The sequence below is a fragment of the Symphalangus syndactylus genome, chromosome 12, assembly GCF_028878055.3.
Source record: "Symphalangus syndactylus isolate Jambi chromosome 12, NHGRI_mSymSyn1-v2.1_pri, whole genome shotgun sequence".
NCBI classification, from domain to species: domain Eukaryota; kingdom Metazoa; phylum Chordata; class Mammalia; order Primates; family Hylobatidae; genus Symphalangus; species Symphalangus syndactylus.
In genome coordinates, this window is record NC_072441.2 from 70,584,404 (window position 1) to 70,600,828 (window position 16,425).

General features: G+C 37.2%; 1 protein-coding gene across 3 annotated transcripts in view; it reads right to left on the minus strand.

Annotated features, from left to right (window-relative positions):
• Nucleotides 1-16,425, minus strand: part of GDAP2 (ganglioside induced differentiation associated protein 2) — a 94,377-nt gene that overhangs the window by 76,560 nt on the left and 1,392 nt on the right. For all 3 annotated transcript variants that reach the window (XM_063624708.1, XM_063624709.1, XM_063624710.1), the window contains exons 2-4: nt 8,346-8,583; nt 6,737-6,876; nt 376-529 (exon numbers count right to left, since the gene is read on the minus strand). In XM_063624708.1, the coding sequence (XP_063480778.1) occupies nt 376-529; nt 6,737-6,876; nt 8,346-8,521 (470 nt within the window). In that variant the 5' untranslated portion in view covers nt 8,522-8,583. The remainder of the gene's footprint in view (nt 1-375; nt 530-6,736; nt 6,877-8,345; nt 8,584-16,425) is intronic.

Below are 16,425 nucleotides of genomic sequence, written 5' to 3' on the forward strand. Positions count from 1 at the left end.
TTCAAAATCTAGCTCAACTTCTCCTTTCCTCCCTCTTCAACAAATCTACTATAATAGCTAACCCAACTGTACTACTCAATAATTCTATTCATGTACAATTTAATTGCACTCTTTGGAGGACATATATCTCACATGAAAACTGAATAAAAAATGGGAAAAGGTTAAATTCTCAAGTCACTCAAATCTATCCCATTTATCCTGCTAAGTTTGAAAAGATAATTCTATTGTCAGGGTCCTCCTAAATCACCTAAGTCCCTCAAAATTTGACTTCCACTGCTAGGTTTTTAATCTTTAAAAACTGGAGCCTTTATCTTTAAAAACTGGAGCCTTTAACAATGTATGATATGCTATGTCCAGAAAATGAGTAGACCATACTTTGCTAGTTGAAGTACGTTTCTGTAGCAGCTATAAAGGGAACTCTCAGCTGCTGTGCGATAGCGGCTCTTATATTTAGGTCCCACTGTGTGAATGATGAACCGGGCAGCTAGATTGAATCCTTTTGTCAATTTTGCTTCACCTGTTCGGCACCCTGGAAACAATGGAAACACACATAAGTTTGGATGTGTTAGGAAAACAGAAACAAAAACAAATGAAAGCATGAAACAGAGAAAGTATTGAGAACTTTGAGAAATTTCGGTTAAAAATAGACTGAACACAAGCATTTATCTCTGTTACTTCTGTTCCCAAAATGACAGTGAAGCAATACAATAGGTATAAGCACAGAGACAGATAAAGAGAATGAGAAAGACCATGAAGCAGATAAGCATCATCAAAATTTTGGAGGGTAGAATGTCAACTGACTAGTAACTGACTCAACAGAGCAGAGAAACCTAATTGCTTGCAGAAATGAGATAACTAATATGAAGCAAGTTGATCTATACTGAAAAGCAGTGTTGGATACAAGACAGACTGCTTTGATTCAAATCCTGAGTCTACCACGTTCCTGTCAAGACACTCTGTGCAGGGGCTTGGCCTTGTTACAACTCAATTTCCTATTTAAGAGGGATACTAGTAGTACTTACTTCACAGGATTAAACGAGTTACTATATGCAAAGTGCATACATGCATAAGAAATTATTGTTATTATTACCAGAGAATGCTAAAAAGGCTCAGAAACGGGAGCCCTAAGTACTTGTAAAGGCTATGCTGTGAAGTGGGATGTGGTGCTAAAAAGAGGCCCAGTTAAAAGTTTGTATAAAAACAGTCAAATCTGCAACAACCCCTCCCCCAGCCAGCACAGTAAGGTGATGATTTTTTTTTTTTTTACCACCAGAGCAGCAGGGAAGAAGTTTATTCTCTGGAGATGCTCAACTAGAGAGTTTCTGGATTCCAGAACCCCAGGCACAGCTGAAAAGAGGGGATTTAGTTAAAGTGTTATACTTAACAGTGAAAGGTCTAGCCCTCTGCCCCTAAATGGCTTTCAAAACAGACATCTAGGCTTACACTCCTGGAGGATTCCTTTCCAAGAAATTGAGAGGCCCAAACTTAAAGGACCTACAGATAACTGTGGAAAGTTCCCCAATAAAATAACAGGCAGGAGTCCCGTTCTGTCATATACTTCAAGACCCACCAGGCAATAACCTTTGCCCACTGTTATTAACTGAATGCTTGGGTTCCCTCAAAATTCATATGTTAAACCCTACCCCCTAATGTGATGGTATTAGGAGGTTGGGTCTTTGGGAGGTAATTAGAATTAGATAGGCTCATGAGGGTAAAGCCTTCATGAATGAGATTTGAATCCTTGTAAGAGTCTCCAGAGAGTCTGCTCCCTCTCTCTGCCACGTGGAAAATACAATGAAAACTCAGCAGTGTGCAGCCAGGAAGACAGCCCTTAGCAGAACTTGACCATGCTGGCACCCTGATCTTGGATTTCAGTCTCCAGAAATTTCTGTTCTTCCTAAGCCATTCAGCCTAGGATACTTTGTTATAGCAGCCTGAAATGACTTAGACACCCCTGTGTACAAAGTTTCCCATGAACTTTTCAGTTCTTCCATCTTAAATCCAGCTAACACCTAAGGATCACCAGAAAGTGAGAAAAGCCTCTAACAAAAACTAAAAGGGGAGACTAAACACATGCTCAAGAAACAGACTACACAGGGGAAAAAAAACTTAAAATCAGAATGTCATAAAAACAAACTATTCAGGCCGGGCGCGGTGGCTCAAGCCTGTAATCCCAGCACTTTGGGAGGCCGAGGCAGGTGGATCGCGAGGTCAGGAGATCGAGACCATCCTGGCTAACACGGTGAAACCCCGTCTCTACTAAAAATACAAAAAATTAGCCGGGCGAGGTGGCGGGCGCCTGTAGTCCCAGCTACTCGGGAGGCTGAGGCAGGAGAATGGCGTGAACCCCGGGGGGTGGAGCCTGCAGTGAGCAGAGATCGCGCCACTAAACTCCAGCCTGGGTGACAGAGCGAGACTCGGTCTCAAAAAAAAAAAAAAAAAAAAAAAAACAAAAACTACTCAGAGAACAGGAAATGGCACTTATGTAACTGCTATAGCCAAAGAGAAAAATATGACAGCAGAAATGAAAAGTTCAATAGAAGGGTTAAAACTAAACTTGAAGGAATCCAGAAAATAAAACAAAAATAAATTGAAAATAAGAGATAACAGATGAGAAAACTGAAGAATTAAACAAGAAAATACAACATCTAATAGGATTTCTTCAGAGAGAACAGAGAATACAGAAGGAAGGAAATTATTAATGAAATAAAACAAAAAAATTTCCCAGGATGGAAAGACATGAGTTTCTAGATTCAAAGAGCCCATAAAACACCCAAACCATATAAAGGCACATCCTTGTAAAATTTAAGAGCACTAAGAAACAAAGATGAGATCAGAAGCTTTCCAGAAAGAAACCAGTAACATACAAACAATCAAGGATAAGAATAGCACAAGACTTCTCAACAGAACTAATCAAAGTAGAAAACAAAGGAGTAGTGTCTTCAAATTTCTAGAAAATGATTTCCAAACTAGAATTCTATTTCTAAGCAAATTACCAATTAAGCATGAAGGTAGAAGTAAAATCTCAGTAGTTTTACGCTATTGCATCCTTCTTTAAAATCTCCTGGTAGATTTACTCACAAAAATGAGAGATCCAATCCATCAAATGGAAAAAAGATTTCCCAGGATGATGTTAAAAAAAAGTTCCAGAACAGTAACTGTGCAGCAGGCATAGAGAACAGTCTAGAGAGGAAAGGGAGGATGGAATGGAACGTAAGGATCAGACTGCTATCTTCACTCCAATTAAGAGAGCCATCTTAATATGAGTAACAGTCCACTAACAGGTCTAACATGATACAACATTAAGTAGACAACACATCACCACCTATGAAATATTTTAGGCAAAACTTGACTCCATTAGACATAATGTCAAGTTTATAGGAAATACAAACTAAATGGCACCTCAAGTAAATCAGACAAATCTAGAAGGAGGAATACTGTGAAAAACAATTGGCCTTGTTCAGTCAACAAGTCAGTATCATAGACAGAGGACTGTGCTGGATTACAAAATACCACACACACAGAGACAAATTAATAAACATAACAAAAAGATGCAATGTCTGGTCCTGGATTGGATACTGGTTTGGATAAAATAGCTGCTGCAAAGGACATTTTTGGATCAGCTGGAAATTTTAAATATGGTCTGGGGAGTAGATGTAATTTCTAAAATTAAAAGGTGGAATTCATTTGCTGAAGAAGGCAAATTGCAGAATATGTACATGATTACCTTATTTTGAGAATAGCATACACATAATTTTATTTTGGTATCAAAAGATATAAGAATGTATGTATACATCCACACCCACATACAGGTTCAAACAACAAACCTCACATAGGTTTAGTTTCATAAAATTTCTAAATTCACAAAGTAAATATAAGACTGATTTTTTTCAGGGGGGAAATTTGGGTACAATAAGCCAACCCTGCCTATTCTAATTTTAGTATTGATGCTAACTGAATTGACATATGGTTTTATGTATTTTCTTATCAAAGATTCTAGGAACACACCATGATTATCATTCCCCCTCTTCAATATGACCCTTTTTCAAGTATTTGAGAATAAGTACTGTTTCCCCCAAATATTCTCTTCTCTATGCTAATCCTAGCTCTTTAAATAATGTGGTTTCCACAATGTTAGTAATTTTCTGTTAGGTGTACCCCAACTTACTGTAGTAATAAAAGACATACAGTTCTTGTCCATATGGAGTTTACAGTTTAATGGGGATACAGTTATCACAAGACAATTTACAAGATTACAATTGTGATAAGCAAACAAGAGAGAAGTACCGCAGGCTGGCAGCACATACTATGGGTGGTCTGATCTATTCTGAAGTAAAAAGAAATAGTGCTTTGAGGAAGAGATATAAGCCAAGACTTAAGAATAAGGGTTGACAACTGAAAGAAAGAACAGCATCAAGTGCAAAACTGGAAAGGAGCTTGGATGACAAGGTAGTGAGAAGAGATCAGTTTGGCTCAAGCATGGTAAGGAAGGGAAAAGGGGGCATGGGATAAGCCTGGAGAAAAGTGAGTGAGATCTTGCAAGGACATGGGGATCAGTTTAAGAAGTTTAGAATTTAAGTTTAATGAGAGGCCACTAAATAGTTTGAAGTAAAGAAACAATAAGAAGGGGTTTACACTTACTGGTTGTGTGTGGACAATGGATTTAAGAAACAAAGAATGGATGTAAGGAGACCAGCTGGGAGAGAGGATATGGCTGTAGTCTAGGGAAAGAACGATGGTTGCATATGCTAGTTGCTGGAGACAATGGTGACAGACAGAAATAGATTTAAGATTAATTTAGGGCATGACGATAGACCTTACGTGAGGGATAAGAAAAAGGGAAGTGTTAATCCTAAGGTTCCTTGAATGAAAAATGGAATGGGAGGCTGGGCATGGTGGCTTACGCCTGTAATCCCAGCACTTTGGGAGGCCGAGGCAGGCAGATCACTTGAGGTCAGGAGTTCAAGACCAGCCTGGCCAGCATGGTGAAACCCCATCTCCACTAAAAATACAAAAATCAGCCAGGTATGGTGGCACACACCTGTAGTCCCAGCTAGTCGGGAAGCTGAGGCAGAAGAATCACTTGAACCTGGGAGGCCGAGGTTGCGGTGAGCCAAGATCACACCACTGCACTCTAGCCTGGGTGACAGAGCAAGACTCTGCCTCAGGAAAAAAAAAAGAAAGAAAAAGAAAAATGGAATGGAAAATAATGCCATTTTACTGAGAAAGAAAGTGTTAAATGATGTTTCCCCATCATTTTAAACTTACTGCAAAACTTTAATATTCATCTCCATTAATGTTTTCATTTCTTGGCTTATACTTCCAGTCACATGAAAATCTTTAGTCTATCATCCAGTATCTCCTGTTACTCTTTTCAGCTTTCTATCATCTACAAATTTGGAAAGTCATGCTTGTTTTTATTAAGTCATTAATAAAAATGTAAAAAGGGGAGAGGATTAAGTATGCAGCCCTTTAGTAATAACCTAAAGGTTGGCACTGATTCATTAAACACACAACTGGGGCCTAATAACTAACATCCAATAACTAATACTTGTTGAACACTTAGGATGTGCTTAGCACCTAATGTCCATTATTTAATTTAGTCTTCAAGATATTAGTTTTTTCCATCTCCAAATATTTATTAAGCTCTTGCTATATGTCAGGAACTGAGGTAGGAACTACTATTACCATCCCCATTTTAGAGATGAGGAAGCTCAGACTCAGAGGTGAAGTAACCGGTCTTAAGTCACACAGTTAGTAAAGAGCAGAGTTATAACATGAATCTCAGCTTGGAGATGCTCCAACACACAGTTTAACATTGAAGTTTTACTTGTATATTTCTGTTAAATTTTCTTATTTTCTTTATTATCCATAAGTCTAGCTCTAAGGTGTATGTAAGCATACACACATGCCATTAGTAATTTTTCCAGACCAGCTTCTCTGTTCCTTTTAGCAAAGAACTTCTCAGTATTATCTTCAAAGAACTTCTCAGTATTATCTTCTAGTTTCCACATGTTCTTCATGGTATCTTGTTTTGCAGTTCAGTTACGGCCATTTCCCCCACTCTGTCCTTACAGTCAAAATTCAGTTTCTGGATCAAAAAATGCAATTCTTCCCATTCTATCCCTTCTTTCATAGAGCCAGCACTTATCAGTATTCCTATTCAAGTTCTAATATTTTTATTAGGTTAGAAACCAGTTGTCAGTGTTAAATGATAGAAGGGAAGGAAAGCAAGATTTCATACAGGTTAACTTTGCTGTTTACATTTTAAGAAACATTGCTGTATTTCATAAATAGTTTTTATACAATGAGAAGATTGAATTTCACAGTATTTCATTTGGGCTCAAATAACAAAGGGCTGCAAGCTAGGTAATTTAACAGTTTTTCAGTTCAGGAGGAAGTCATCTCACAAAGCTTTTCTTGCATGTTTTGTGCAAGAAAATATGCAGCCAAGAAAATGCTACCAAAGACATAGCTACAGTGATTGTCATTTAAAATTCAGGACAGGACAAAGAAGTTTTACTGGTAGTAAATTCTCAGGACTCAGTTTTTAACACATTTCAAAATGTAATAAATTTTGTTAAAATGGAGCTCTCAAAAGCAGTTTTTATTTAGTTTTAACAAAAGAAAAACAGCTACATCTACATAATTTTCCCACAAAACATGCCTCTTTAAGGTAGAGGACATCAAAATGAATGTTTCCTAAGCAATAATATATCAAAGAAAATTCACTCACCTTTAAGTTTCTGGAGATCTTCCTTCAAATCAGGCCCTGCAAGCATGAAGATACTTTCTGACACAGGATTCTTATCTGTGAGACTTTCATTGCTGGTATTCACAATGGCTGTACAGTTCAGTAATGCCACATCTCCTTTCCTGAAGAAACAATAAAGAACGAACAAGTGTGAAGAAAAAGAAGAAAAGAAACCTAGTTTCTAATTATTTCAAAACATTTTATTCTTGTCTTTTTCAAAATGTTGGTTTTGCTAGCTCACAAGCTAAGCAATAATAGAAAAGAAATTTCTGACTTAAAAAACAATTAATCTGGCATCTTAGATCTTTAATGCAATTGTTATAACCCTGAAACTCACAAAACCATCATGTTTAGAAATAGCAGCATTATTTATTATAGCCAGAGAGTGGAAACAATCCAAATATCCATCAACTAACGAACTGATAAATGTGATATATCCATAAAATGGAATATTATTCAATCCTAATAAAGAATAAAGTACTGGCCGGGCATGGTGGCTCATGCCTGTAATCCCAGCACTTTGGGAGGCTGAGGCAGATGGATCATGAGGTCAGGAAATCAAGACCATCCTAGCTGACACGGTGAAACCCTGTCTTTACAAAAAATACAAAAAATTAGCTGGGCATGGTGGCAGGCGCCTGTAGTCCCAGCTACTCAGGAGGCTGAGGCAGGAGAATGGCGTGAACCTGGGAGGCAGAGCTTGCAGTGAGCTGAGATCACGCCACTGCACTCCAGCCTGGGCAACAGAGCAAGACTCTGTCTCAAACAAACAAACAAACAAACAAACAAACAAAAAAACAGAATAAAGTATTGATTTGCATATAATATGGACGAACCTTGAAAACATTATGCTAAGTCACAAAGAAACACAAATTTTATTGTATTCATTCCATTTATACGAAATGTTCAGAATTGGCAAATCTATAGAGACAAGAAAGTAGATTAGTGGCTGCCTAGACGGATTAAGGAAAAATGGGAAGTGACTGCTAATGGGGCTTTGGGCGGATGAAAATGTTCTAAAATTGACTGTGGTGAGGGTTATGCAACTCTATGAATATATTAAAAATCACTAGATTGTGCAATTTGAATTGATGAATTATATTGTATATGAATTATATCTCAATAAAGCAGTTTTTTAAAGCAATGAACTACTACTGATACACACAACACAGATGAACTGAAATCATTCTGCTGAAAACAGACCAAAAAGCACACAATTCAATTTAAATAAAACCCTAGATAATGCCAACTAACCTATAGTGACAAGAAGATCAGTGGTTGCTTGGGGATGGGGAGGCAGGGAAGGGCAGGAAGGAGGAATTGCAAAGGAACAGAAAAAAAAACTTTTGGAGGTGACAGGTATATTCACTATCTTGACTGTGGTAATGGTTTCAAGGATGTATTAACAAAAGTCAAAACTTATATTGTATACTTTAAATACGTAGCTTATTAAATGTCAATTATACCTCAGTAAAGTCATATATGTATATGCAAAGCTATATTTCAACAATGGTAGGGCTTTAAAAAAGAGGTTAGAATAAATTATGAGAAAGTGTTATCTCCTCATGATATGATGTAATCAAAAAATTACCAAAGAACCACTTTTCCATTGACGTCCTTATTATAAAGAAAAGGTGATCGAACAGTGTCTTCCTGAAATATTTCAGCTGTAGTATCAGAGGAATTTAATTCATCTTGGCATGAGTCACCCCAGCCTGGTAGTGTATCCACATCCACAAATTGGGAAGGTGCACCTAAGGGATCCATGGAATGGGAACTTTGTCTTTTCCCAAAATCCTCAGCAATTCAATATTCACTGGAGACTTTAGCTTAAGAGAAAAGAAAGAATCATTTTAATAGAGAAGCATAGATATTACTTGAATTCTATTAAATCAGTAAACAAAATTCCACTGTGAAATATCCCAATAGTATATTGTGTGATTATAGTCACTTAAAAAGTCCATTAAAAACAATGGACAACAAAGAATTGCTATAGCATGTCTAAAACAGGATTAAAGAGTGATTATTTAAGCATAAATTCTTTTCAAAGAATTACAGCCATTAAAATAATCACAGGCCCACCAATTCTACTTTCCAGAAACAGGACTATTCATTCAACATTCACTGAGTGCCTACTATTGAAAAAAACAAAAAGTGATAGATGCTGCAAGAGATACAAACATAAACCATATGTATAATTTAAAGTCTGATGATAATGTGGAGGATGTACTAAGACAAAATGAAAAGCTGGGAGGTTACTGCAATCAAGTAGTAAGAGATGATAAAGGTTTCAACTAGGAAAGGAGATACGGAAGGAGGCAAACATTTAAGAGGCAAAATACAAAGGAAGGATGAACAGGAGTTGACAATTTATAGGATATGGTGTGTGAGACAGTGATATGGTAGGTGGCTGGTGGTAATGAAATACCAACATTAGAAGAGGAGGGTGTTGGAAGACACACAGTGTCAAGTACTAGAGAGAAGTAATGGGAAATTCTTTGTTGCTAGAGAAAAGGAGAATCAATTTGCCTATGAGTCAAACATCTATTTCGGTAAAATGGTATATTCATTCATCAAATAAATCTTTGTATTGCGTCACTGCACTCCAGCCTGGGCAACGAGAGCAAAACTCCATCTAAAAAAAAAAAAAATTTGCAAGCATCTATTATGTGTTAGATACTATTCTAGGCACTGGGCACACACTGGTGAATAAGAGCAAGTCCCTGCCCTTCAGGAGCATATGCTTCCATGGAGAAGACAGAAGATGATAAATGATAAAGAAACAAGCGGGTATCTAACAGAATGACTAGAGAAGTAAGCATTATGAGAGAATAGGTAACATCTCAGTAGAAAGATACAATGAGACAGCAACCACATGAAGCTCTGGGAGATGTTTCAGGCAAAGGAAATGGCAAGTGCAAAGGCCAAATAGGCAGGAAGGATCTTGGTATATTACAGGAGGAGCAAGGAGGCCAGTTTAGGAAAAGCAGAATAAGCTAGGTAATGAGTGGTAGGTGATGAGGTTGGTAAGAGAGGGAAAGGCCAGAGGATACTGTTTGTAAACTATGGTAAGAAGTTTAGATCTTATTCTAAATATGAGGGATGCTATTAGAGGATCTTGAGCATGGTAATGATTAAATATAAATAATATTTGAAAAGAATACTGTAGCTACAATGAAACTGAGAAGGGGCAAGAGTAGGTGCAGAGATCAATAGAAAATGACTGCAATAATTTAGGTGAGATGGTAGTGATGAGAAATGTTAGATTTGGAATGTATTTTGAAGGTGGTGTCAACAAGACTTACTTAAGAATATAGACAGTAGGGAGAAAGAGCAGAACCAAAGATAACTTCTGGATTACTTGCTTACACAATTGAGTAAATGTTATGCTATTTACAGAGAAGGGAAAAATTGGAGTAGGTTGTAGGGTAGAGTGATAACCAATGGATTTTTTTTTCTTATGTCTTTTTGGGTGTGCTACGTTTGAGATGCTCATTCTATGACCAAGTGTTTATGTCAAACATGCAAATTGGTTATATGAGGCTAGAGCTCACAGAAGATGGGGCTAAAGATATAAATTTGGAATTCTCAGCATATGGATGGTATTTAAAGCTATGGAAACTGGACAAGATAGCCTAGAGAATAAATGCAAATAGAGAAAACAGATCCAAGGACTGAGTCCTATGACAAAACTTACAGGTTGGAAAGAGGACAAGTCAGAAAGTGAGAGAGAGAAGGAATGCTAGGAAAGGAAGGTAAACCAGGGAAGCATGGTAGCCTAAAAGCCAAGTGAAGAAAACATTTCAAGCAATACTTGAGAGGTACCACTTAAATGATACTGAAAGGTTGAGTAACAGGACTAATACCAGGGGAACATGCCCCCAATAATTCAATGTTATTTCATGTTGGTTCTTTTCTATTTCCCTAAGTGTCAGCCGGTCTGAGAAATAAAGGGAAAGGGTACAAAAGAGAGAAATTTTAAAGCTGGGTGTCCAGGAGAGACATCATATGTTGGCAGGTTCCATGATGCCCCCCAAGCCGCAAAACCAGCAAGTTTTTATTAGCAATTTTCAAAAGGGGAGGGATTGTACGAATAGGGTGTGTGTCACAGAGATCATATGCTTCAAGGGCAACAAAAGATCACAAGGCAAAGGTCAGGGTGAAACTAGAATCACTAATGAACTTCCATGTCCCGCTGTGCATGCATTGTCAAGAGCAGAGAACCGGTCTGACTAGAATTCGCCAGGCTGGAATTTCCTAATCCTAGCAACCTGGGGGCCCTGCAGGAGACTAGGGCATATTTCATCCCTATCTACATCTGCATAAGGCAAACACTCCCAGGGTGGACATTTCAGAGGCCTCCCCTGGGAATGCATTCTTTTTCCAGGGCTGTTAATTATTAATATTCCTTACTGGGGAAAGAATTCAGCGATACTTCTCTTATCCGTTTTCGGTAATAAGAGAAATATGGCTCTGTCCTGCCGGGCCCACAGGCAGCCAGACTTTAAGGTTATCTCCCTTGTTCCCTGAACATCGCTGTTATCCTGTTCTTTTTTCAAGGTGCCCAGATTTCATATTGTTTAAACACACATGCTCTACAAAAATTTGTGCAGTTAACTCAATCATCACAGGGTCCTGAGGCGACATACATCCTCAGCTTACGAAGATGACAGGATTAAGAGATTAAAGTAAAGACAGGCATAGGAAATCACAAGAGTATTGATTGGGGCAGTGATAAATGTCCATGAAATCTTCACAATTTATGTTCAGAGACTGCAGTAAAGACAGGCGTAAAAAATTATCAAAGTATTAATTTGGAAAACTAATAAATGTCCATGAAATCCTCACAATTTATGTTCTCCTGCCATGGCTTCAGCCGGTCTCTCCGTTTGGGGTCCCTGACTTCCTGCAACACTAAGAACTGATTAACGGGTTTGGTAAGTTGGAGGTTGTTGGTAACATGAAATAAATAAGGGCAGACAGATGATCAGGGAAAGAAAGTCGGCATGTGAATTTTCTCCCCCCCAAATAAATGTGCAGTTTAATGAGCTATTATGAAGGGAACATCCCTAGAACCACCACCAAAGTCAGGAGATAGAACTGTGCAGGCACCCAGAAGTACCTCCATGTGATCTGCCATGATCTCAACCCCTTCCTGTCCCCCAAAGTAACTACTATCAGAACTTTTAATATTTTTCTTATATACTCATATAGCCTTTTCACCTAAGTGTGCATCCCTAGAAACCATAGTTTAATATTAGCCATTTAAGACATTTTAATGTATATCTTAAATCTCTTTTAATCTACAAGTTCCCCATCCAACCTTGCCTTTTCTGTAAAATTTATCTGCTGAAACTGTAGTGTCCCACAGTCTGGATATTGTTGCTTGCATATTCATGCACAGTCCAATAAGTTTCTCTGTTATTTGAAAATTTCTTGTTAGTAGTCAGTTCTGGCAAAATTATATGAGATGGTGTATCTTTCATCAGGAGGCACATAATTTCAGATTCTCTCTTCTTTTCTCTTAGTTCTTTCTCTTTTTTAATTTTTAGGTTCAGAGGTACATGTGCAGGTTAGTTATGTAGGTAAATTGCATGTCACAGGGGTCTGGTGTACGGATTATTACATCTCCCTGGTAATAAGCATAATAGCTGATGGGTAATTTTTTGATCGTTTCCCTCTTCCCATCTTTCACCCTCAAGTAGGTCCCAGTGTCTGTTGTTCCCTTCTTTGTGTCCATGTGTTCTCATTGTGTAGCTCCCACTTATAAGTGAGACCATAGGTAGGTGGTTTTCTGTTCCTGCATTAGTTTGCTTAGGATAATGGCCTCCAGCTCCATCTATGTTGCTGCAAAGGACATAATCTCATGAAGTTTTCTGAGAAGCTTTTCAGTATGGTTTTCATGTTTGTTGTCAAAGAAAACAAGCATGCCCTTCCACAATACATTCCGTGATGTTTCCTGCTGAGAGACATGGGATGCTAATTGGAACAAAACATGGATCTAGTGAAATATGCTAATTCCTAAATCAACACTGTGGAACAGGAAATGTGATCATTTATATAACAATTTCAGAAAGGCCTTGTAGGTTACACAATGATAAATTTGTATGAGAAGACTATTCTTATTTGACACTAAATATGCCTTTGAAATTACTTTGAAATAAAGAAATTAATTTTACCTGAAAGTTGGTGTTTAGTCCATCAAATTGGTCTTTCCACAAGTTTTGTTGATCTGTTCGTAAGTATTCAGACTTGAAATAGACAAGCTGAACAGAGGACAAATGAAGACTATACTCATCTATCACGGTTAAATTGCCTCATGCTCAATGGAATGACACTTGACAAAAGTTCGTAATTTCAAAAAATTACCTGCAGATTTTTTATGACAATGACTCATACTGAAAGTTCTTAACTATAATCTAAAAACAAATCCATTAAACACAAACACAGTTTTCAGTTTGTAAACTTGAATGCCAATTTTCAGGACAAAATTGCTTTTTTAAGATAACTTTTATTTCTGACTCTAAGTAATACATGCTTACAGAACATCTGAAAAATACCAAATTGGTTGGATGCGGTGGCTCACACCTGTAATCCCAGCACTTTGGGAGGCTGAGATGGGGAGATCACTTGAACCCAGGAGTTCAAGACCAGCTTGGGCAACATAGTGAGACCCCATTTCTACAAGAATACAAAAAATTAGCCAGGTGTGGTGGCATGAGTCTGTAGTCCCAGCTATGCAGGTGGCTGAGGCAGGAGGACTGCTTGAGCCCAGGAGGCAGAGGTTGCAGTGAGCCAAGATTGCACCACTGCCTCCGGCATGGGTGACAGAGCAAAACCCTATCTCAAAAAAGAAAAGAAACGAAAAGAAGGAAAAGAAAAGAAATCAAAATTAAGGGGGAAGAAAAAATTCCTCAACTTTTGATGTAATTACTACCTTTTTCTGTGATAGGTAAAATCATACTGGTACAATTTTGAATCCAGTTTCTTTAGTATTTTAAAGTAAATATTTCCACACACAATTACACAGTGAGGCAGAGACAGTATTTATGGTTCAAAGTGAGAATTTGGACTCTGTTATCATAGGGTCTGAGTTTGGATCCAGGACCATCATCTGATGTTGTGTTATCTTTGACTCTAAACCAGTATTTTTATTTCTAAAATAAGGGTAATTCTCCTAAGATTATTGTGAGCATTAAATGAGTTAACTGGTGTCAAAACTGCATAGGAGAACAATTACCTTAACTTCCCTCCAATTCAAAATCATTCACTGTTTCCAACTTCCAAGTGATGATTTGAGGGTATATTCCACACTTTTAAGCCTGCCAAATCACCTTAATTTAAGCAATTTCCTTCATTTGACCATTTCTCCTCTTAAGAGAGTGTTACAACATAAATTCTCCTTTTACAATTACATCTTGGCTTTTTCCTTCCTCTCAATCCTCCTGTTCTCAAAAAGGTTTTCCTCCTTTATTTCTTCTACTTAATTTCTTCTTCAGAATATTAGACTCCTCTTTTTTTTACCACTTGACTTTTTAAGAGTAATTTGTTTTGTAGCTCTACTTCCTCTTCGTACATTTGCTCAACCTACTGCAGTTTTGCTTCCGCTCTACAGCTATACTAAAACTGCTCTATCAAGGTCAACAATAACTTCCCAAATGTCAAATCCAAGAATTAATCCAATTTAATCCACATTTATTACTGATCATTTCCTCCTCAAAACTCTATTATCTTCTTTGACATTACAACCTGGTAGTTTTCCTATATCCCTGATCATACCTGGTCAGTAGAGTTTGTTGGATCCTTTTCCCAGCTTTTAAGTAATTGTGACCCACAAGATATTGGATGTTAAATAAGTAAAAGTAATGCTCATAGCTCTTATTGTAGGACAAAATTTAATGGCATTTTATGAAGTGTCATACTATTTAACAGAGGTTGAATTCTTTTTCAACTCCATCTCTAAACAGAAATTGATGTTTCTCACCAAAAAGAGGTCTGAGTCTCTCCCTCCCCTAAACACACATACACCTTAGTAATACACGGTAAATGGAGCCACAAACCCAAGCTAGGCAGGAAAACCTGATCCCTGAGAGAACAGTGGTTTTTAACATTCTCAAGGTCACAGGCCCCTTTGAGAATCACATGAAAGATACAGATCCTTTCACTCCCCAAAACGTTTGTATATGAGCTCATACAAGCAGATTTGTAAAGAAATTTGAATTAGAATCTCAGTGATAGAATGCAAACAGACTGCTTAAGTGACAAAGGGAGGAGGAGAAGGCTCCTATACCCAGTAATCTATAGCCACAGCCAGAATTTTTGCTAACATTAAAGAAGAGCAAGACTGTCCACTGAAAAATCAGGTGATCAGCTCTGTACTTTTAATAAGTTCATAAAGAAACACTAAGCCCTACTTTAAAAAAAAAAAGGCTCTCGAAGCAAGACATTAATTTCCAAGGATCAAAAAGTCTACATGGGACAAACAGAAGATTCCATAATGAATCAGATCTATTTCCATAGCCATATGATCTTCAGTACTTTAGTGAAGAGGACCTAAAGACAAAGATAACCGACTATGTATCCTTTATAATTCAAATGGTACAGTGTAAACAGCTCTCATTACATTGTAACTTGTTTTTTTTTTTTTTTCCTCAAATCCTGTCATCTTTTAGTTTGAGAAGTCCTTTAAATACTGCTTAATATGTATAATCGGATTGGCCAGAGAGATAAGATTTTATTGTTCAAAACTGGGCAAAATTGGGCATAATACCTTGGATCACCATCTCAAAAAAACCTTTTTGTCTGGATAGAAAGAAAATAATATCATTTAAGAGAGAAAAATGGTAACTTTTAACCTGTTTACCTCTCTTTCAAAATGCTTACATTGATCAGACCAGCCTGGATAACAACAGTACAAAGAGAGCTGGTGCATGCACTTGACTGCCATTAATTACCAGGTTTACCATTCTTTATGACTTTGTATTTCAATATTTAACAGTTCAGAGTACATTAGGATACGTATGCATACCATACTTCAGAATCATTTTATGCCACCATCCAACACCATACTTAAGAATCATTTTATGCCATCAGAAAGATATTTTTTAAAAAAGATTCTCAGATTGGAAGACTAACTGAAGTCAAATATGTCAACAATAAATACAGTATAACAAGAACATTCCTAAGCTTGTCAATGGCTTGGGTCAAATTAAACACCATAATTCAAAAGCACCCAAAGAACATATCCTAACAGTGAATTAGTAGTACCCCTTCATATTAAATGAACTGCACTATGTTTTAATTGTAAATATTGATATATTAGGCATTTTGAAACTTAAGGAAGTAGAGTTACATCCTTGAAACACTGTATAAGGAATTTTGTAAGATGTATTACCTTACCACTCACAGTTGCTCTGATACCAACTCTTATTAAAATCATTTTTTCCATCTGTGGTTGTCCCATCCCATAATATTTAATAATATTAAGATAGTTTTTAAAGAAAAGGTAAAATCATGACTCCTTCAAATATAAAACCAAACCCGTGTTCAAGATTTTATTTAACTCAAAAGGGAACCAGGCAGAGAAGATGAAGAAAATCCCAGAATTAGACACCTTACAGCAGGAATATTGAAATAAATGTGCAAAAGGAGGCAAAACTTCCACTGAACCT